Here is a 19,043-nt window from a genome sequence, read left to right as displayed (position 1 = left end):
TGGCATTTGTTTAAGTGCTTATTATGTGCCAAGCACTGTTCTAAGCACTGGAGTAGATACAAGGTAATCAGGTTGGCCCACGTGGGGCTCACAGTCTTAATCCCCATTTTACAGATGAGATAACTGAAGCACAGAGAAGCAGAATGACCCTCTCGGCTGTAAACTCGTTTTGGGTAGGGAAAGCGTCTGTTTATTGTTATATTGAACTCTCCCAAGTGCTTAATGCAGTGCTCTGCACACAGTAAGCCACCGATAAATACGATTAACTGCCTGTCTTGATCCGGGATTAGAACCCCACGCTGCTTCTCCTCCCTCCTACAGACCCTCCTCAAAGGCCCTGGGAGTCCCAACTTTAGGGTACCTGGAACTGGAGGAGACACCTGGAAAACTAGGGCTGGATTTCGGCCCTCGGGCACTTGCCTAGAGGCAGCAGCTGCCCATGTAAAGCCTTTGGCGGTGGGGAATTGGAAGAGTCCATCTCAGGTTTTCCAAACCGGAGACTGAGTTCCAGGGAGAGCTGGTTTAGCAGTTGAGTGATCGGTCTATCGGGAATATTGACTAGGGCCTATTTGGAGCAGAGCCGGGGACAGTGCAATATGGGTCAAATAACTAGTCCACAAGGAGGTTTATAATCTAAAACACGAAAGGGGTGGGGAGGGGAGATACTGCAACAAGGGAAGAATGACAAGGTAATTTACTTTAATTTTCATGGTGTTTTAGCCCTTACTATGTGCCAGGCACTGTACTAAGCGCCGGAAATTCAGTCCAGCAATGTGTGTGCATGTGATTAACAGTGAGACTGAATAAGCTGTATCTGTAGGTGAACCCGTGTATCATTTTGTATCTGAGATTCTATGTGTGTTTGAATCTATGTCAATCTGGGAGTCTGTGCTGTGTGTCCGAGTCCGTTTGTGTCTGTGACTCCGTGTGTGAATCTGGGAGTCCGAATCTGTGACATTGTGTGTGTATGGGTTAGTGTTTGAGTCTGTGTCTGTGGGTCCATTAGTGTGTGCGAATCAGTCTGTGAGGCTGTGTATACATTATCACCATTACGGTATTTAAGCGCTTACTATATACCAGGCTCTGTACTAAGCGCTGAATAATATAAAATCCCCACCCCATAAAGGGTCCCGGGGGCGGAGGGGAGGGGGAGGGAAGAGTCTGACCCCTTCCAGGGAATGGCATAATAATAATAATCATTACATCATTAATACATGTGTCTGGGAGTTGTGTGACTTGACTCTGTGTGTAACTACATTTTGGGGGCAGGGGTCGCCGCTTTCCGCTTCCCGTTGCTGCTGAGCAATCGGACTCCGGCCCCTCCCCCCGTCGCCCCGGCCGGCCCTCAATGGGGCCATTGTAGCCTCGACCCCGGCCGGGCCAGCCCTTTTCCTCCTCCTCCTCCTCCTGACATCACCGCGGCCCTAAATAGAGCGGCTCGATCCCTCTCCTCCAAATCTCCTTCCGCCGTCCCTGGCTTCGAGCCCGGCCGGAGGCTCCGGTCCTTCGGCCAGGGGTGAGATCCGGGCGGCCAGCGCGGAGGAGAGGGGTCGGAGAGGCCGCGCGGGGAGAGAGTCCGTCGGGCCGGGGGCCGCCGAGCTGCAGAGGATGCCCTCACTGGATTATCGGGACTGGATTCCCGGAGATTGGGGATTGGGGTCGGCTACGGGGTCCGGACTGGATTCCCCCAAATCAGCTGGATATCCGGGGCCTTGATGACCAAGGCTACAGCAGCGGTGCTCCTTTATCTCGGGATCCCGTTGGGAGTCTCCAATTTGTGCTGGCTGGAGTTCCACCTTTCCCCCAATCCTAGGTGTCTTCTTCACCCCCATTCCCACCAGGCTCCCTGTGGCTATTCCTCTTTAAACTCTCCTCCTTGGACTGCAGGGGGTTGAGTCACTGGCCACTGACTTTGGGTCGTCACCGTGGCTGTGTGGCTGGGTGTAAGGGAAAGGTAACGGATGACTGTGTGCAGGTGGGTTATGTTAGGTTGGAAGAACCTGTGTTTGGTCACTGGGAAATGTGTGTGTGAGTTTGTGTGTGTGTGCATCAAAGGTAGCATGAAAGAGACAGTGGGTGTGTAAGTCAGGCTGGGTGGGAATGTTTGTATGTATGGCGGGGAGGGGGTGGAGAGGAGAGGAGGAATCTCCGATTGTGCCTGAATGAGTGTGAGTCTCCGAAGAGGCTTCAGTTTGTGTTTACAGAGTCTGTAGGCACAGGTGAGTGAATGTGTCTTTGTATGTGTGTGTCTGTTTGAAAAGACCGTGAGGGTGTGTTGCTTTGCCAAGTTATGAATGTGTCATGCTGAATCTGAGGATGAGAATGAATAATATTGAGGCTGTCTGTCTGTGTGTGAGTGTGAAAGCACATGCCCAGGCTGTGTTGTGCTGACTGGGAAGGAAGAACTAGATTTGCCTGGGTGCATCTGTGTATTCTTCTGGGTGTGAAGCTGTGCCGACTTGTGTTTGTGGTTGGTAGTGCTGTTGTGTGTGTTCATGATGCAGTGGGAGTATGTGTTGCTACGCACTAGTTGTATTTCAGGGGGGCTCCCTTCTAGACTGTAAACTCGTTATGGGCAGGGAATGTGACTATTCATTCTGTTGTACTCTCCTGATCACTTAGTACAGTGCTCTGCACATAGTAAGCGCTCAATAAATACAGTTTCACCCAGCAGCAATTGTGAGGCTGGGTCTGTGGTTGAATTGCTCTAGTATGTGGTTGTGTAGGAGGCTTGGGGGTTGTGTGGAGGTTGTGTTGGGGGGTTATGCTGCACTCTAAGAGGGTGATTGTGAGGTACTGTGTGGGGTGGGGGTTTGATAGCGTATGTGTGTTTGAAACTGTGTGATTGTGTTTGAGAGTGTATGTCAGTGTGTGTGTTTAAGAGAGTGTGACTGTGTTTGAGATTGTATGTATTTGAAACTATATAACTGTGAGAGTGTATGTTGGTATGTGTTTAAAAGTGCTACTGCGTGTGTTTGCGAGTGAATGACTGTGTCTATTTGAAACCATATGACTGTACTTGAGAATGTATATCAGTGTGTTTTAAAAGTTTGACTGGATGTTTGAAAGTATTTGTGTGTGTTTGAAACTGTATGATTGGGTTTGGGAGTGTATGCCTATATATGTGTCTGTTTTTGAGAATGTATGGCTGTGTGAGTGTGTGTTTGAGAGCAAGAAGGAGAGAAATGCAGATCTGTTGGACTAAGCCCTTCATCTCCTCCAATTCCTGCCTCTACACCCTCCATGTTGGACCAGAGGAGGACACAGACTTTGTGTTTCTCTGTGGGACAAGAGCTGAGGGCTGGAGTTGAGAGGCCCAGCAGGTCCCTTAGGACAGGCAGGGAGGAACTTCAGGCTGGTATCGGACCCCTCCTGAGAGCAAGGGAAATGGCCAAAGGACAGGGCAGGGGGCCACAGGATGAGGAGGGAGAAAAAAGAACTCCTGTTCCACCCCCGTGGCAGGCTCATGTGGGACCTGCCAATCTCCATCTCCCTTGATGTTGAAATAAGAGGAAATGCAATAGGAGGGATTTTGATTAGGGAGCAGAAAGAACATTTTCACAGTGACCTGAAATTGAGAAGCTAGGGGAGGCTGTAGATTTTCCTTCTTGGAGGGATGGGGTGAGGCTGGGAGTGAAGGTCTCCTTTAGGAAGGCCCAGCCAGGATACTCTGTGCTCCCAATTTTGAAGCCACCAGCCCCCTGTGCCTTCAAGGTTCAGAGGGGGCAAGCAGCCAGCCTCAAGTCACACAGCAATTTAGAGACAGTGCAGGAAGAGCTTTTGTGCATGGGGAACCTTAGCCTTCTGCCCTTCCCTCCCTCAGGGATTGGGCTCTCTTGACGCCCCATGACCCAAGCTTTCTTGCCCACTCTCAAGGCCAACTTGGAGCTATGGATTGGAGGAGAAATATATATTATATATATATATATATGTCTATATAGAGGCCTCTGGGATCTCTTTGGGGCAAGGGTGGGCAACTGGGGAAGTTGGCCTAGTGGATAGAACATGGGCTTAGGAGCCAGAAGGACCTGGGTTCTAATACCGGGTCTGCCACTTGTCTGCTGTGTGACCTTAAGCAAGTCACTTCACTTCTGTGTAAAATGGGGATTAAGACTGTGAGCCCAGTGTGGGAAAGGGACTGTGTCCAACCCAATTACCTTGTATCTACCCCAGCACTTAGTACAATGCCTGGCAGATAGTAAGTGCGTAACAAATACTACAATTATTATATTATTATTAAATCTAAATATTGGAGCCCTGAGGTCAGTCTCCAGTAGGTTCAATATTATGAAACCTAAATATTGAGCCCTGGGGAGGGGATTTCTGGACCTTTTGGATTTGTTGTATTCCTCTGTAGCCTTCCAGCTGGGAGTCCCGATGCTCCAGCCCAGAAGCAGCTGCACTAGGGTGTAGGGAGACCATGCTCCAGAGAGAAGGGTGGTCTACCTGCTGCTACCATTGAGGACTCATGACCCTGGGGAATAAACCCTGGGGACGGGTTGTGCATCAGAGCTTGGAAAATACCAGGCAGAGCTGGCCTGGCACAGAAGACAAGGGAGATATTTGGGGGTTGGGAGAGCCTCCATGAGAGGAGGGACATAAAGGGTCAGGACCCTGCAGGCTGAACAGACAGATACAGGATGAATGTAAAAGGGGTTGGTTGAGGAATGGGGTGGGGAGAGAACACAGGGAATCTGTTCCCACGGAAAGTTGAGTAGCCAGAAACACCAGCAGGGTCCGGGGGAGGGTGGAGGGAATAGGAGATGGAGAGATTCATGGGTGAACATCCATGCTGAGTCACCGGAGGATGAGTCACGGATGGAGAGGGGAGCCTCGGGGGTATTGGGTGACCCGCGTTGTGTCACAGGGACAGAGTGAGGAATGGAGAGGGGAGACTTAGGAGTGGGGGGAGGTCCAGACTGTGTCACAGGGGGAGAATCAGAGATGTAGAGGGGAGAGTCAGAGGTATTAGTTGGTCCAGGCTGGGTCACTTGGGGAGAGTCAAGGATGTCGGATGGTTTATGCTGGGTCACTGGGGAGAGTCTGGGATGGAGAGGGAAGAGTCAGAGGTGTGGGATGGTCCAGACTGGGTCACAGGGGGAGTCAGAGATGGGAAGGGGAGACTCAGGGGTGTTGGATGGGCTGTGTTGAGTCTCAGAGACAGAGTTAGGGATGGAGAGGGGAGAGTCAGGGGTGTTGGATGGTCTGTTCTGGGACGGACATGGGGGAGAGTCAGGGATGGAAAGAGTAGAATCAGAGATGTTGGAGGCCCCTGGTGGGTCACAGGGACAAAGTCAGGGATGGAGAAGGGAGAGACAGAATCTGCTCCATCCGTAACCATGAGGTTGGTGTCCGATGAGGGAACCAATGCATGGTTCCTCCAAGCACCCTGGTACCCCTGTCAAAGACCAGTTCTGGTCTGGATGACCTACAAGACTGACCAGAGAGCACTTTCTCTGTCTTGGCCCAAGGCGGGAGAGGGAGGATCTGCCTTTTTTGGACTGGGCAGAATCCCCTCTCCAGACAGATCTCACTTAGGAGCCCTGAAGTTCCTCCTTTTCCAGGGAGTTGGGAAGAGAGAATTCCCAGAAAGGGGAGGGGCAGAGCTGAACAATTCCAGGCCGAGTACCCCCCACCCCCCACACAACCATCCCAGGACCTCAGACCGAGGACAGAGATTCCAAGGAGAGCAGCCAGGAGTTCTGGGAGAGGAGAGACACCGCGAGGAGAGAGGCACTGACTCCCAGATCCATTATATTTATTTCTTCCTTAGGCATGTCTAGATCATCTCTCCTCACCCTCCCCAGGCCCTGGGGCCCTAGCTGGTCAGTGACAAGGGCATGGGTGGGTAAGCAGAAGTTTTCGGGCTGGAAGAAAGGAGGGTACTGCTGGCTGGGGGTGGGGGAGGGTGCCCAAACCTGCCAGAGGTGAAGGCTGCCCTGAACCCAGGGCCAAGAAGAGGGACTACCCAGAGGGTGCCTGCCATGGGCATGATGCCCACAGCTAGATCCTCCTGCCCTTCATTACCCCCGCCTCTCCCCGCATCAATGCTGTGCCTGGATGAGGGGCACCCGGGCACCATCATACATAGGGGGCATCCTCTCTCCTGTCCGCACGTTGAACATGGGCAGTGTGGACAGGGGGCGAGGCACCACACGACTGGCCGCCATCTGCCGTAGCTCCTCCGTGTTGCCGAGGATGGAGCTGTGATGGACCATCTGGATGCTGAGTGGCAGGAGGGAGAGGGTCAGCGGGGCCGCCAGAATGCACATGGGAAGCGATGCCCACAGGCCCCAGGGAGGGTGGGCTGAGATGCCCAGGGAGTCTCCTCAGCCTCAGAAGCCGTGTCCCCCTGTCTTTGAGCAGGTCAGCCCTGACCTTGCCTGTACACGGTTGGAGTAGGGAGGGGTGAGGTGGTAGGGAGGGCGTAGGATGGGGATGAGATGGGGGAAGATGGGAGATAGGGTAGGGGTGAAGGCAGGAGGGGGGTTGAGGTGGAGGAGGGTGGATGTAGGGTAGGGTGGGCTCTCGTCCACATCGTGCCTCGGCCTGGAATGCCTTCCATCCTCAAATCCAACGGGCAATTCCTCTCTCCAACTTCAAAGCCTCATTGAAGGCCCATCTCCTCTAAGAGGGCTTCCCTGACTAAGCTCCCCTTTCGTCTTCTCCCTCTCCCTTCTGTGTCACCCTGACTTGCTTCCTTTTTCATCCCCCTTCCAGCCCCTTAGCACTTATAGCCATAGCTGTCATTTATTTATTTATATTAATGTTCATCTTCCTCTCTAATAATAATAATGGTATTTAAGTGCTTACTATATGTCAGGCACTGTACGAAGCAGTGGGATGGATATAAGAAAATCGGATTGGACACTGTCCAAGACTGTAAGCTCTTTTTGGGCAGGGAATGTATCTGTTGTTGTGTTCTCCCAACCACCTGGTATAGTGCTCTGCACACAGTAAGCACTCACAAAATACGATTGAATGAATGAATGAATGAAGCGGAGAAGGGTGGAGGTAGAGTAGGTTGGGGTGGAGGTAGAGGAGGGTAGAGGTAGGATAGGGTGGAGGTAATGGTGGGGACCTCGTGGTGATGTCATGATGGGGGGCGTCAGGCAGACTCCCATCTCTGTGGGCTTAAATCTGGGGTAAGCAGACCCCCTCCTCTGACGCCCCCTTCCCAACTCTTTCTCCCTATACCCCTCTCCACCCTCTCCATCTTTAGTGTCAACACTTACTCTGAGGTGGCCAGGTCTCTCTTGATCCTACAAGACAAAGGGCAAAGATGTGATTTAGTCCAATTCTTGGGCACCCTTAGTCACCGACAGGGCGAGGGTACGTGCTCGGGTGAGGGCGGGAGGCATGAAGTGAGCTGGAAGCCAAGGGGGTTGAATGGGAGCTGGTGGTGCTCCCCAGGGAATGCTGGCAGTGTAGACTCATGACCCGAAAGAAGGGTCCTGAGTCTCTTGGACCCGGGAGGGAGGGAGTCTTGGACCTCCGTTGTCGGCTCCCCAGCCCCAGATACTTACACTCCCTCTCGTCGGCAGCACATGATATAGGCCAGGAGCAATGTGAGCAGCAGGGCGAGAAGCAGGGGAAGCAGGAGAGTGAGCAGGGCCTCGGCCAGAAAGGAGCGGCTGGGGGCTTCGGTGGGAGGGTTGAAGTGGGGGTCCTGTTCCAGGATCCCGTCGCCCCATGTGGGTCCTGCGGTTGGTGGCGGGAGCACGGATTTATCCACCTGTGGGGGTTGAAGGGCGGGACAATTACTCTCTCACCCTTCAAAGTCTTAGTCAAGGCATATCTCCTCCAAGAGGCCTTCCCAGACTAAGCCCACTTTCCTTTTCTCCCTCTTCCTTCTGCATCATCATGACTTGCTCCCTTCATTCATTCCCTCTTCCCAGCCTCTCAGGATTTATGTCTGTATCTGCCATTTATAGTAATGTCTGTCTCCCTCTCTAGCCTGTAAACTCATTGTGTCTGTTTACTGTTGTACTCTCCCAATTGCTTAGTACAGTCCTCTGAACACAGTAAACGCTAAATGAATACGATTGAATGAATGATATTTTTTAAAAACAATGATGGTATTTAAGTGCTTACTATGTGCCAGGCACTGTACTAGCATGGCTTAGTGGCAAGAGCACTGGCTTGGGAGTCAGAGGATGTGGGTTCCGAGCCCGGTTCTGCCACTTGTCGGCGGTGTGACCTTGAGCAAACCGCTAAACTTCTCTGTGCCTCAGTTACCTCATCTGTAAAATGGTGATTAAGACTGAGTCCCAGGTGGGACAACCTGATTACCTTGTACCTATCCTAGTGCTTGGCACCTAGTAAGCGCTTAACAAATACCATAATAATAATTACAATAGTTATCATTATTACTAATAACTGGGGTGGATACAAGCAAATCCCTGTGCCATGTGGGGCTCACAGTCTCAATCCCCATTTTACAGAAGAGGTCATTGAGGCCCAGGGAGGGGAAGCGACTTACCCAAGGTCACCCAGCAGACAAGTGGGTGACAACCGAGAAGCAGTGTGGCTCAGTGGAAAGAGCCCGGGCTGGGGAGTAAGAGGTCATGGGTTCGAATCCCAGATCTGCCACTTGCTAGCTGTGTGACTGTGGGCAAGTCACTTAAATTCTCTGTGCCTCAGTTACCTCATCTGCAAAATGGAGATTAACTGTGAGACTCATGTGGGACAACCTGATTACCCTGTATCTACCCCAGTGCTCAGAACAGTGCTCTGCACATAGTAAACGCTTAACGAATACCAATATTAAGATGAGAAGCAGCGTGGCTCAGTGGAAAGAGCCCGGGCTTGGGAGTCAGAGGTCATGGGTTCGAATCCCGGCTCTGCCACTTGCCAGCTGTGTGACTGTGGGCAAGTCACTTCACTTCTCTGTGCCTCAGTTACCTCATCTGCAAAATGGGGATTAACTGTGAGCCTCATGGGGAACAACCTGATTACCCTGTATCTACAGAACAGTGCTCTGCACATAGTAAGCGCTTAACAAATACCAACATTATTATTATTAAGTGGCGAAGCCGGGATTAGAACCCATCGAAAAAATGATCGATGCTCACAGCTGGGCCCGCTTTGTGGTTCCCCCGTCCCGGCCGCCTCATCCGGCCAGATGCAGCGGGGTCCCACCCACCCCCTCCCCCCTGGGCACATCTGGCCCCAAACCACATCTGGGCCCGGGCTCCGCCGAGAACCCCGGTGGTCGCCCCAGTGGGCTGGCGGTGAGCCGCGCCCCCCGGTGGTGGGATGGAGAAGCTGCATGCCTGGATGGGCAGGGGGGTGGAGGGATAAAAATAATAATAATAATGTTGGTACTTGTTAAGCGCTTACTATGTGCAAAGCACTGTTCTAAGCGCAGGGGGATACAAGGTGATCAGGTTGTCCTACGTGGGGCTCACAGTTTTAATCCCCTTTTTCCAGATGAGGTCACTGAGGCGCAGAGAAGTTGCCCAAAGTCACACAGCAGACAAGTGGTGGAGGCGGGATAATAATAATAATGTGGGTATTTGTTAAGCGCTTACTATGTGCGGAACACTGTTCTAAACGCTGGGGTAGTTACAGGGTAATCAGGTTGTCCCATGAGAGGCTCACAGTTAATCCCCGTTTTACAGATGAGGTAACAGGCACAGAGAAGTGAAGTGACTTGCCCACAGTCACACAGCTGCCAAGTGGCAGAGCTGGGATTCAAACCCATGACCTCTGACTCCCAAGCCCGGGCTCTTTCCACTGAGCCACGCTGCTTGGGATAAAGGGGGCTGGGGCAGGGGTGAAGGGGTTGGGGGGAAGGGGTCCCGGGCCTCACCAGGGAGATGTTGCACCAGTCGATCCGGAACTGAGGCCCGAAGCTGTCGTAGCACGACAGGACGGGTTGCTGCCCCTGTTGACAGCGCTGCAGGTTGCTGGGGGTCCTGGCCTCCTTCAGGCAGTCGGAGAAAGGGCTCGCGGAGCCCACCTTGATGTAGACCCTAAGGGGGAGGGCAGACAAGTACAGTGCTCCGCACACAGTAAACGTTCAATACATAGGATTGAACGAATGACATGGGCTGCGGTACCGGTGGGGTCCGGAAGGGGGCGCCACTATGAGCGGGGGCAGAGGGCGGGGAGCCTGAACGGCGGCTAGGAGTCTTTAATAATAATAATAATGTTGGTATTTGTTAAGCGCTCACTATGTGCAGAGCACTGTTCTAAGCGCTAGGTAGATACAGGGTAATCAGGTTGTCCCACAGGGGGCTCACAGTCCTCATCCCCATTTTACAGATGAGGGAACTGAGGCCCAGAGAAGTTAAGTGACTTGCCCACAGTCACACAGCTGACAAGTGGCAGAGCCGGGATTCGAACTCGTGACCTCCGACTCCCAAGTCCGGGCTCTTTCCACTGAGCCACGCTGTTTCCCATAAAGGTTATCTGCGGTGGGGAGGAGCAAGGATTTCCCTCCTCCACCCCCCAATCTGTAAACTCGCGGTGGGCAGGGAATGTGTACTGTCCTCTCCCAAGCGCTTAGTACAGTCCTCTGCACACCGTAAACGCTTAATAAATACGATTGAATGAATGATGGAATGAAGACAGAGGTAAGGTAGTTGCATTGTGCTTCTCCAAGCGCTTAGTACAGTGTTCTGCACACAGTAAGCGCTTCATAAATACGATTGAATGGCTGATGGAATGAAGATAGAGGTTAAGGCAGTTGCACTGTATACACCCAAGCACTTAGTACAGTGCTCTGCACACAGTAAGCACTCAGTAAATAAGGTTGAATGAATGATGGAATGAAGTCAGAGGTTGACAGTTGTATTGTACTCCTCCAAGCGCTTAGTACAGTGCATTGCACACAGTAAGCGCTCAATAAATCCGATTTAATAAATGAATGAGGGAGGGATGGGGTCTCGGTGTTGGGAGTGGGGGCCTCTCCATTGCCCCATTGGTCCATCCTGCCTCCCTCCCCATTCAGAGTTCCCGCCGCCCTCCTCCAGGCAGCCTGCCCTGATTGCGAGACCCGGGGGCGCGGGGTGGGGAAGGGGGATCCTACCCCTCCTTCCTGCCCTCGATGGGCAGGGGCACGCGGCCACCACGGTCCAGGGCGGAGGTGACATTGAGGAGCTGCAGATCCCCGGGGGCCCAGAGACCCTGCAAGGCCTCGAGGAAGCGTCGGGTGGTGGGTGGTGCTAGGGCCTCCTCCACGTCGTGGCTGCAAAGAAGGAACTCAGCCTCCAGTGGGAGCCGGGGACCTGGGGGTGATGAGGTAGGGCGTGGATTGTGGTTTTTCAGTCCCCAGCTTCCATTACCGCCCCCTGTCTCACATCCCCCAGTACCCCCGCACCCCAGATACCCTCGGCCTTCTTCCACCTGTAAATCTAATATCAATAACTGTGGTATTTGTTCAGTGGCTCAGTGGAAAGAGCACGGGCTTTGGAGTCAGAGGTCATGGGTTCAAATCCCGGCTCGGCCATTTGTCAGCTGTGTGACTTGGGGCAAGTCACTTCACTTCTCGGTGCCTCAGTTACCTCATCTGTAAAATGGGATGAAGACCGTGAGCCCCACGTGGGACCACCTGATTCCCTTGTGTCTACCCCAGCGCTTAGAACAGTGCTCGGCACATAGTAAGTGCTTAACAAATACCAACATTATGGGCCAGACATTGTACTAAGCCCTGGGGTGGATTTGAGCAAATCGGGTTGGAAACGGTCCCTGTCTCACAGTCTCAATCTCCATTTTACGGATGAGGTGACTGAGGCCCAGAAAAGTGAAATGGCTTGCCCAAAGTCAAACAGCAGAGAAGTGGCAGAGTCAGGATTAGAACCCATGTCCTTCTGACTCCTAGGCCTGTGCTCTCTCCACTCCATCATACTACTCTAGTGTTTGTCTCCCCTGTTAGATTGAAGGCAGGGATCTTGTCTACTATACTGTACCCTACCAAGCACTTAATACAGTAATAATAATTATTGTAATGATAGTAATAATAATAGTACTTGTTAAGCACTTAGTATATGCCAAACACTGTACTGGTTTAGAGTGCTTATTACAGTGCTCTGCTAATAATAGTTGTAATATTAGTAATAATGACAGTAATAATAATAATAGTACTTGTTAAGAGCTTACTATGTGCCAAGCACTGTACTTAGGGCTGGTGTTGATACAAGATAATCAGATTGAATATAGTTCTTGTCCCATGTGGGGCTGGGAGTTTTAAAATATGAAACCATAAGATTTAATACCCATTGTACAGATGAGGAAATTGAGGGTCAGAGAAGTAAGTGATCAATAAATACTATTTGTTGATTGGTTATGTCTGTCTCCTGCTGGGTTTGAGGGCAGGGATCGTGTTACATATTAATTTGTACTCTCCCAAGTTCTTAATGCAAAGCTCTGCCTACAGTAAGCGCTCAATAAATAGTATTGATTGATGATTGACTCTGAATCCCCTTGGGTGGGGTGTCAGGCCCTGCTTCTCCTAGGATCTCTGGGGAGACTGTTTCAGAGAGGGGGGATAAAAGAGTCTGGGACTGAGGTAGGGAGAGGCCAGTGGAGATTGTGTGATTATTATTAATAATTAATAGAAGTATTATTAAGCACTTATTATGTGTCAAGCTCTGTTCTAAGCACTGGAGTAGATAAAAGCTAACCAGATTGGACACAATCCCTGTCCCACATGGGGCTCACAGTCTTAAACACCATTTTCCAGATAAGGTAACTGAGGCCCAGAGAAGTGAGGTGACTTGTCCAAGGTCACACAGCAGGGGATGATTGGGGGGGGTCTCGGCATGGTAAGCGTTCAGTAAATATGATTGAATGAATACCTGTGGGGTCTCCGATGTCCAGCACCAGTCTCTGCCGTGCCGTCTCGAAGCTGCGTCTGTTATAGGCTGTGACCTGTGGGAAGCGATGGGAGGACCTGAGGACTATGTGCAGGGGACAAGGAGCCTGTTGTGGGCAGGGAATATGTTGTTATATTGTACTCTCCCAAGCGCTTAATACAGTGCCCTGAACACAATAAGCGCTGGATAAATACAATCGAATGAATGAATAAATGAAGCTCAGCAGACCCCTACTTTTGGGAAGGGGCTGGGGCTTGGGTCCTCCAAAGTAGATTTAATCTGGGCTTTTATTCAGATTGGGTGGTCCAGAAGGGCACAGGAGGCGTCAGGGCGAGGGAGGCAGCAAGGAGGACTCTTGGAGGAGGGGATGGCAAAGAATCTGAAAAGCCATGCAAATCAATATGCAAATAAGCATCTGTTTCCTTTGGGGGCTGCTGGCAGCTCCGGCTCGGGAAGTTGGGGGTGGGGGAGATGGGGTACCTCGATCACCAGGCGGCCGCGGTCAGTCTGGGTGGGAGAGCCGTAGAGGAAGCCCGACTGGTGGGGCGTGCGCTGGGTGTAGCGCAGCCACTGGGGCAAGTCCGGGTGGTCCAACAGGTGGGGGTGGAAGGTCATGGGCTCGTGGGGCACCGGTCCTGGCAGAGAGGTGAGATGGTGATAGGAGGATAGAAAGGAGGTAATAATAATCATTATGGTACTCCTTAAGCACTTACTTTGTGCCAGGCGCTATACTAAGCGCTGGGTTGGGTACAAGAAAGTTGGATTGGACACAGTCCCTGTCCCACGTGGGGCTCACAGTCTCACTCCCCAATTTACAGATGAGGTCACTGAGGCCCAGCGAAGGGAAGTGACTTGCCCAAGGTCATACAGCGGACGAGCGGCGGAGCCGGAATTAGAGCCCATGACTTCTTATCTCCCAGACCTAGGCTCTATCCACTAGACCATCCTGCTCCATGCTGCCCTCCCTGCCCCCTCCCTTCCTGGCCATTCTGCCCTGGCCCCTTCCCTCAAATCTGGTCTCTTCCTGCGGAAAGAGCACAGCTCTGGGAGTCAGAGGGTGTGGGTTCTAATCCTGGTTCCACCATGTCTGCGGTGTGACCTCGGGCAAGTCACTTCACTTCTCTGTGCCTTGGTTACCTCATCTGTAAAATGGGGATGTAAGCCCCATTTGGGACAGGGACTGTGTTCGATCCAGTTACCTTGTATCTACCCCAGTGCTTAGAACAGTGCTTGGCACATAGTGAACGCTTAACAAATACCACAATTATTATTATTATTATTGTTATCCAGCCTCGGGGTCTCAGAGTCACCTTGGGCTTTCCTCCCCTGCACTTCCTCCCTCCTTGCCCTTGTCCCCTCCATCACCTGCATGGTCCTCGACTCCAAGGAATGCCGCCGGTTCCAAGGAGTGGACGAAGAGCCGGCCAACCAGTAGGTTCAGGATCTGCTGACCCCGTGCCTCTGGGAGACCTCCTAGGAGTCCTGCAGTGAGATGGATACCGGGTTCAGCTACCTCCTCCCCATTCCCAACCATGGGCCTCAGTTTCCCCACCTGGAGAGGTGAAGACCGGGGAACTAAAGAAAGAGGGAGGGAGCCAGAGGGCGATTGATAACTGCCAAATGCCAATAGAATGGGGAATTGATTGCACTTCAAAATATTGGGGATTCCAGCCCCCAACTCTGACCCTTAGTGGGAACTTAGCAGGAACCCTGGGCAAGACAGGTGGGCTTTCCTCTTTTTCTTTCCTCTCCTTCTCCTTTCCTTTCTTCTCTTTCTTTTCCTCTCCTCCTTTCCTCCTTTCCTTTTCTCCCACTCCCTTCTGCGTCGCCCTGACTTGCTCCCTTTATTCATCCCCCCTCCCAGCCCCACAGCACTTATATGCAGATGTGTCAGTTATTTATTTCTATTAATAACTGTCTCCCCTTTAGACTGTAAGCTTGTTACGGACAGGGAATGTGTCTGCTTATTGTTGTTTGGTACTCTCCCAAGTGCTTAGTACAGTGCTCTGCACACAGTAAACACTCAATAAATACGATTGAATGACAGATTACCAGCCCCTGGGTCCAGGCACTTGGGGGGCCTGTGCCCAGGTAATTCCACCCAACCTGAGTTGGCATGGGCAGTGTCCCTGGCTCAACCCTCAGGAACAGGGTAGAGTTAGGTGCCAGGCCCTTCCCAGCTACCCCAAATCTTCCTGTCCACTTTCCTTTACATCTCAGCTTCCCTTGCAACTGTGTGCTGAGCCCCTGGGTTCCCCACTGGGGTCCCCTGTGGGGGCAGGGAGAAACTCTCCACCCCCAAAGGGCACCTCCACTGGGCAAGCTTCCCAGTGAGCCAATCGTCCCCCTTCCCTACCCCTCTCACCACGTACACAGACTCGGAACAAAATTTAGCCTAGGACTAGGCCTCCAATCTCTTTTTCGATCTCCCACCCTAGGCCCCAAATCTGACCCAGCCCTCCTCTTGCCCCAGCACTTAGAGGGCAAGGGGTTCGTCCCCTAGACCAAAGGCAGGGTGGGCACTGAGAACCTCCCTTTCCCACCCAAATGCCTTGAACTCCCCCACTCGCCTGCTAGGAAGAGAGTCCAGAACAGCAACGGTGTCTCTGCCATCTCTGCCCTGCTGCTCTGAGAAGCCCCTGTGCCGCCTTCTCTGATTGACAGAGTCAGGCGGGTGGGGGGAGTGAGTGAGGGGGCGGAGGCCTGAATGGGCAGCTGGGTCCTAGCTCCAGCCCCCTGGGGCCCTGCTGGTCAGTCAGTCATTCAGTCAATTGAGCACGAACTGTGCGCAAAGCATTGGACTAAGTGCTTGGAAGAGTACAATAGAATAATAGACACATTCCCTGCCCACAACGAGCTTACAGTCTAGAGGGGGAGACAGACATGAATAGAAATAAATAAATGACGGATATGGCTATTAGTGCTGTGGGGCTGGGAGGCGGAAAATGTATAGAGGAAGGAAGTCAGGGAGAGACAGAAGGGAATGGGAGAAGAGGAAAGAAGGGCTTAATCAGGGAAAGCCTCTTGGAGGAGATGGGCCTTCAATAAAGCTTTGAAGTGGGGAAGAATAATTGTCAGATATGAAGGGAAAGGGTGTTCCGGGCCAGAGGCAGGATATGAGCAAGAGGTCGGTGGTTGGAGAGCTCGGAGGGAGAGCAATCTTCAGGGTGCCATCCATCAGGGACCCAAAATTGGAAGGGATTTGGGTGGGGTACCAGAAGCGTGGGGTGACAGGGAAGTCAGGTTGGCATAGAGGCACAGGTAGGAGAGCTGATCATTCTGGGTCCCGAGTTCAAGCTTCTCCCAATCTGGGTCCATGAAACAGCCACTCCACAACTAGTCCAAGCCCTGGTGAGCGGTAGCCCCAATGAGCCGGATCTTCCATCAGGGGGATGAAGAGTCTGAGAGGTCTTGGCCCAGTACTGCCTGAACCTGGAGCGCCTCCCCAGAACTGGAAGTTGTGGGTTTGTATTTTAGCTCTCTGGAAGATGGAACTAGAGGAAGCAGGCTTTGACTGCAGCAGGAGGGATTGTGGTTAGACAGCAGGAAGGACTTCTTGAGGCTGATGGTGAACAAGGGGCCCCAGGGGAGGGTCCTGTCCCCCTGGACTACAGTATTTTATGTGTATCTTCCTCAACAGGTGCCCGGTGCTCTGCCCACTCCCATCCTGGTGGGCCTTCCTCCCCACCCAGATGTCTCTGCCCTCCAGTCCCATTAACAACACTCAAGCCTGGCCTGGAATGGGCCCTACTAGCCCAGGATAATAATAGTAACAATAATAGTATTTGTTAAGCACTTACTATGTGCCACGCACTGTACTGAGGGCTGGTGTGGATACGAGTAAATCAAGTGGGACACAGTCCCTGTCCTGCGCAGGGCTCACAGTCTTCATCCCCATTTTACAGATGAGGTAACTGAGGAAGAGAGAAGTGAAGTGGCTTGTCCAAGGCCACACAGCAGACAAGTGGCGGAGCTGGGATTACAACCCACAGCCTTCTGACTCCCAGGCCTGTGCTCTATCCACTTCTGTATACCCCCTCATCCTCTGGCTTCCAGGCCCTGGGTTGGAGGGGGAAAGGAGGGGAGAAGGAGGAAGGGCAATTTGAGGTCAAAGGCAGAAGAGGGAGGATCCCCCCACCACCTCCACTGAAATGGACTCCCCTGGGGCCAGGAACAGCAGTGTACCATGCTCCCACAAGCCTCCATTGCCCCCATTTTCTTGCACTCCGCCCCCGCTTGCCCCCTGCCTGCTCTGCCACTATTTTTAGAGCCTCCCTCTGGCTCGCCTCTCCCTCTCTTAAGGTGACGCTGCTGGGGCCCCCGTGGCACCGGGGCCCAGGGCATCTTTAAGGCCTAACTCTCCTTTAGTCTCCTGACTCAGGCACCTCTCAGTCTGCAGCATAGGGGTGGGGGTGGGGGGTCCCTTGGCAGTTGAGGAGAGGGAGGGGATGCCAGGAGCCAGGATGGAAGAGGAGTTGGCGCTGAGGGAGGTGGGGAGGTAGGAAGGAAGAAGCAGTGTGGTCTGGTGGAAGAGGCAGTGTGGTCTGGTCTGGAACGCAGGACTGGGAGTCAGGAGACCTGGGTTCTAGACCTGGCTCTGCCACTTGCCTGCTGTGTGACCTTGGGTGAGACACTTAACTTCTCTGTGCCTCAGGTTCCTCATCTGTAAAATGGGGATTAAATAGCTGTTCTTCCTTCTCTTTGGAGTCTTGGGTGGGACAGGGACTGTGTCCAATCTGATTATCTTCTGTCTATACCAGGGCTGGACATATAAGTGTTTAAATACTCTTACTATTATAAATATGGAGAAAGGAGAAGCAGCAGGGCCTAGTGGATAGAGCAAGGGCCTGGGAGTCAGAAGGACTAATCCTAATCCTGCCACTTATCTGCTGTATGACTTTGGGCAAGTCCCCTAACTTGTCTGTGCCTCAGTGACCTCATCAGTAAAATGGGGATTAAGACCATGAGCCCCAAGGGGGCCATGGACTGTGTCCAACCTGATTAGCTCGTATCTACCCCAGTGCACGATACAGTGCCTGGCACATAGTAAGCGCTTAACAAATGTTAAAAAAAAAAGGGATGGAGGCTTAGGATGGAGGAGGAGATGGGGCCGATGGCGGGGGTGGGGGGGAAGAGAGGGGGCGATGGCAGAAAGGTGAAAATGTCGAGACCGGGGAGAGGGTGGGGGAAGGGCTGAACCTTCCTCAATTTGCTTTCGTCTCTGCTACCTCCATCTCCCTGTGAGCCTTTCTCTGTTCCTCTATTTCCACGGCGCTGTCTCTCCAGTTCTCTATTCTCTTCTGTCTCTGGGCCTCATCTCTCCTCCCCTTTGCCTTTCTGCCTTCCCACCTCTCCTTAATCACTCCCAACCGCCTTCATCTCTCCATCTATCTGTCTACGTATCTCCACCCCCATCCCTCTCTCTTTGTCTCTCGTCTCTCCTTGCCTGAGCCAGCCGGCAGAGAGCGCAATGCTCCCTGGAGGCCACCAGGGGGAGTCGGTTCCTGGGTTGGTCTGGTCATGCGCCTGCGCAGTGGTTGTTTCCCAGGCCTCGGAGCTGATCTTGGGGGGGCTGGGCTGGGGAATGGAACTTAAGGGGGAACGAAGGGGCAGGAAAAAAATCAGGTTTAGGGGGCACGGGGGCAAGAGGTAAGAGGATGGAAATGGCGGGGCAGGCGGAGAAGTGAGAACCCCGGGAGATTCCCTCTCCCAGTGTCCCCCCTGGCCCCGGGGGACCTGGGAGGGGAATAGTTGGATGGGGGGGCAATAGTGGCAGCTGTCCCCCTTAGCCCCTACTTCCATGCACCTCCAGCTCCAGGACCCCTCTCCATCGGAGCCGGCGAGGCCTTTAAGAGAGTCTCTTCCTAAGGTGGACTAATTAGGGGAGCTATGTGGACAAGAGGGAGGTGGGTCAGATGTCCCCACTGCAAGTATTTTGTCTAGGAGGAGCCTGGGAAAAGAACCCTCAGTTCCCTCAGCGCTTCTTGTGTAAGTCAGGGAGTGATTTGGTTCTGGATTTCTGGGGCTCTGGACCCCCTTCCCTGCTGCCTCCCAGTTCCCTTTCCTACCCTCCCTTAACTGCTGGAAATCACCCACTGCTGGGGACCTCGCGGTGGGGAGAAAGCTGAGGCTCATATCCTCCAGCCCACTGGGACATTGTGCAAGATTCAGGTCAGATTGGAGGAAGAACTTCCTTCTAGGGAGAGGAGGGTTTGTCCCTAA

At 52.7% G+C, this 19,043-nt stretch overlaps 1 protein-coding gene across 1 annotated transcript; it reads right to left on the bottom strand.

The window, feature by feature from the left end:
• Positions 1-5,734: 5,734 nt before the first annotated feature.
• SGCA (sarcoglycan alpha) lies at positions 5,735-15,465 on the bottom strand. Its single transcript, XM_001517214.4, has 9 exons — positions 15,392-15,465; positions 14,187-14,303; positions 13,302-13,456; positions 12,804-12,876; positions 11,036-11,234; positions 9,815-9,977; positions 7,527-7,735; positions 7,236-7,262; positions 5,735-6,225 (listed from the first exon to the last, which is right to left on the bottom strand). The coding sequence occupies exons 1-9, from the start codon at positions 15,432-15,434 to the stop codon at positions 6,045-6,047; spliced, it is 1,167 nt and encodes a 388-aa protein (XP_001517264.2). The 5' UTR covers positions 15,435-15,465; the 3' UTR covers positions 5,735-6,044.
• Positions 15,466-19,043: the final 3,578 nt, after the last annotated feature.

The sequence above is a fragment of the Ornithorhynchus anatinus genome, chromosome 11, assembly GCF_004115215.2.
Source record: "Ornithorhynchus anatinus isolate Pmale09 chromosome 11, mOrnAna1.pri.v4, whole genome shotgun sequence".
In the NCBI taxonomy this organism is placed as follows: Eukaryota; Metazoa; Chordata; class Mammalia; order Monotremata; family Ornithorhynchidae; genus Ornithorhynchus; species Ornithorhynchus anatinus.
The sequence above is the reverse complement of the archived record's forward strand: the minus strand, read 5'-3'. Positions and strand labels throughout refer to the sequence as shown.

Coding starts and splice junctions, on each gene's coding strand:
- SGCA (XM_001517214.4), bottom strand. CDS start 15,434: ATGGCAGAGACACCGTTGCTGTTCTGGACTCTCTTCCTAGCAG. Junction 14,304..15,391: donor CTGGACTCTCTTCCTAGCAG/GCGAGTGGGGGA, acceptor ATCTCACTGCAG/GACTCCTAGGAGGTCTCCCA. Junction 11,235..12,803: donor GGACATCGGAGACCCCACAG/GTATTCATTCAA, acceptor CATCACCCCCAG/GTCCCCGGCTCCCACTGGAG.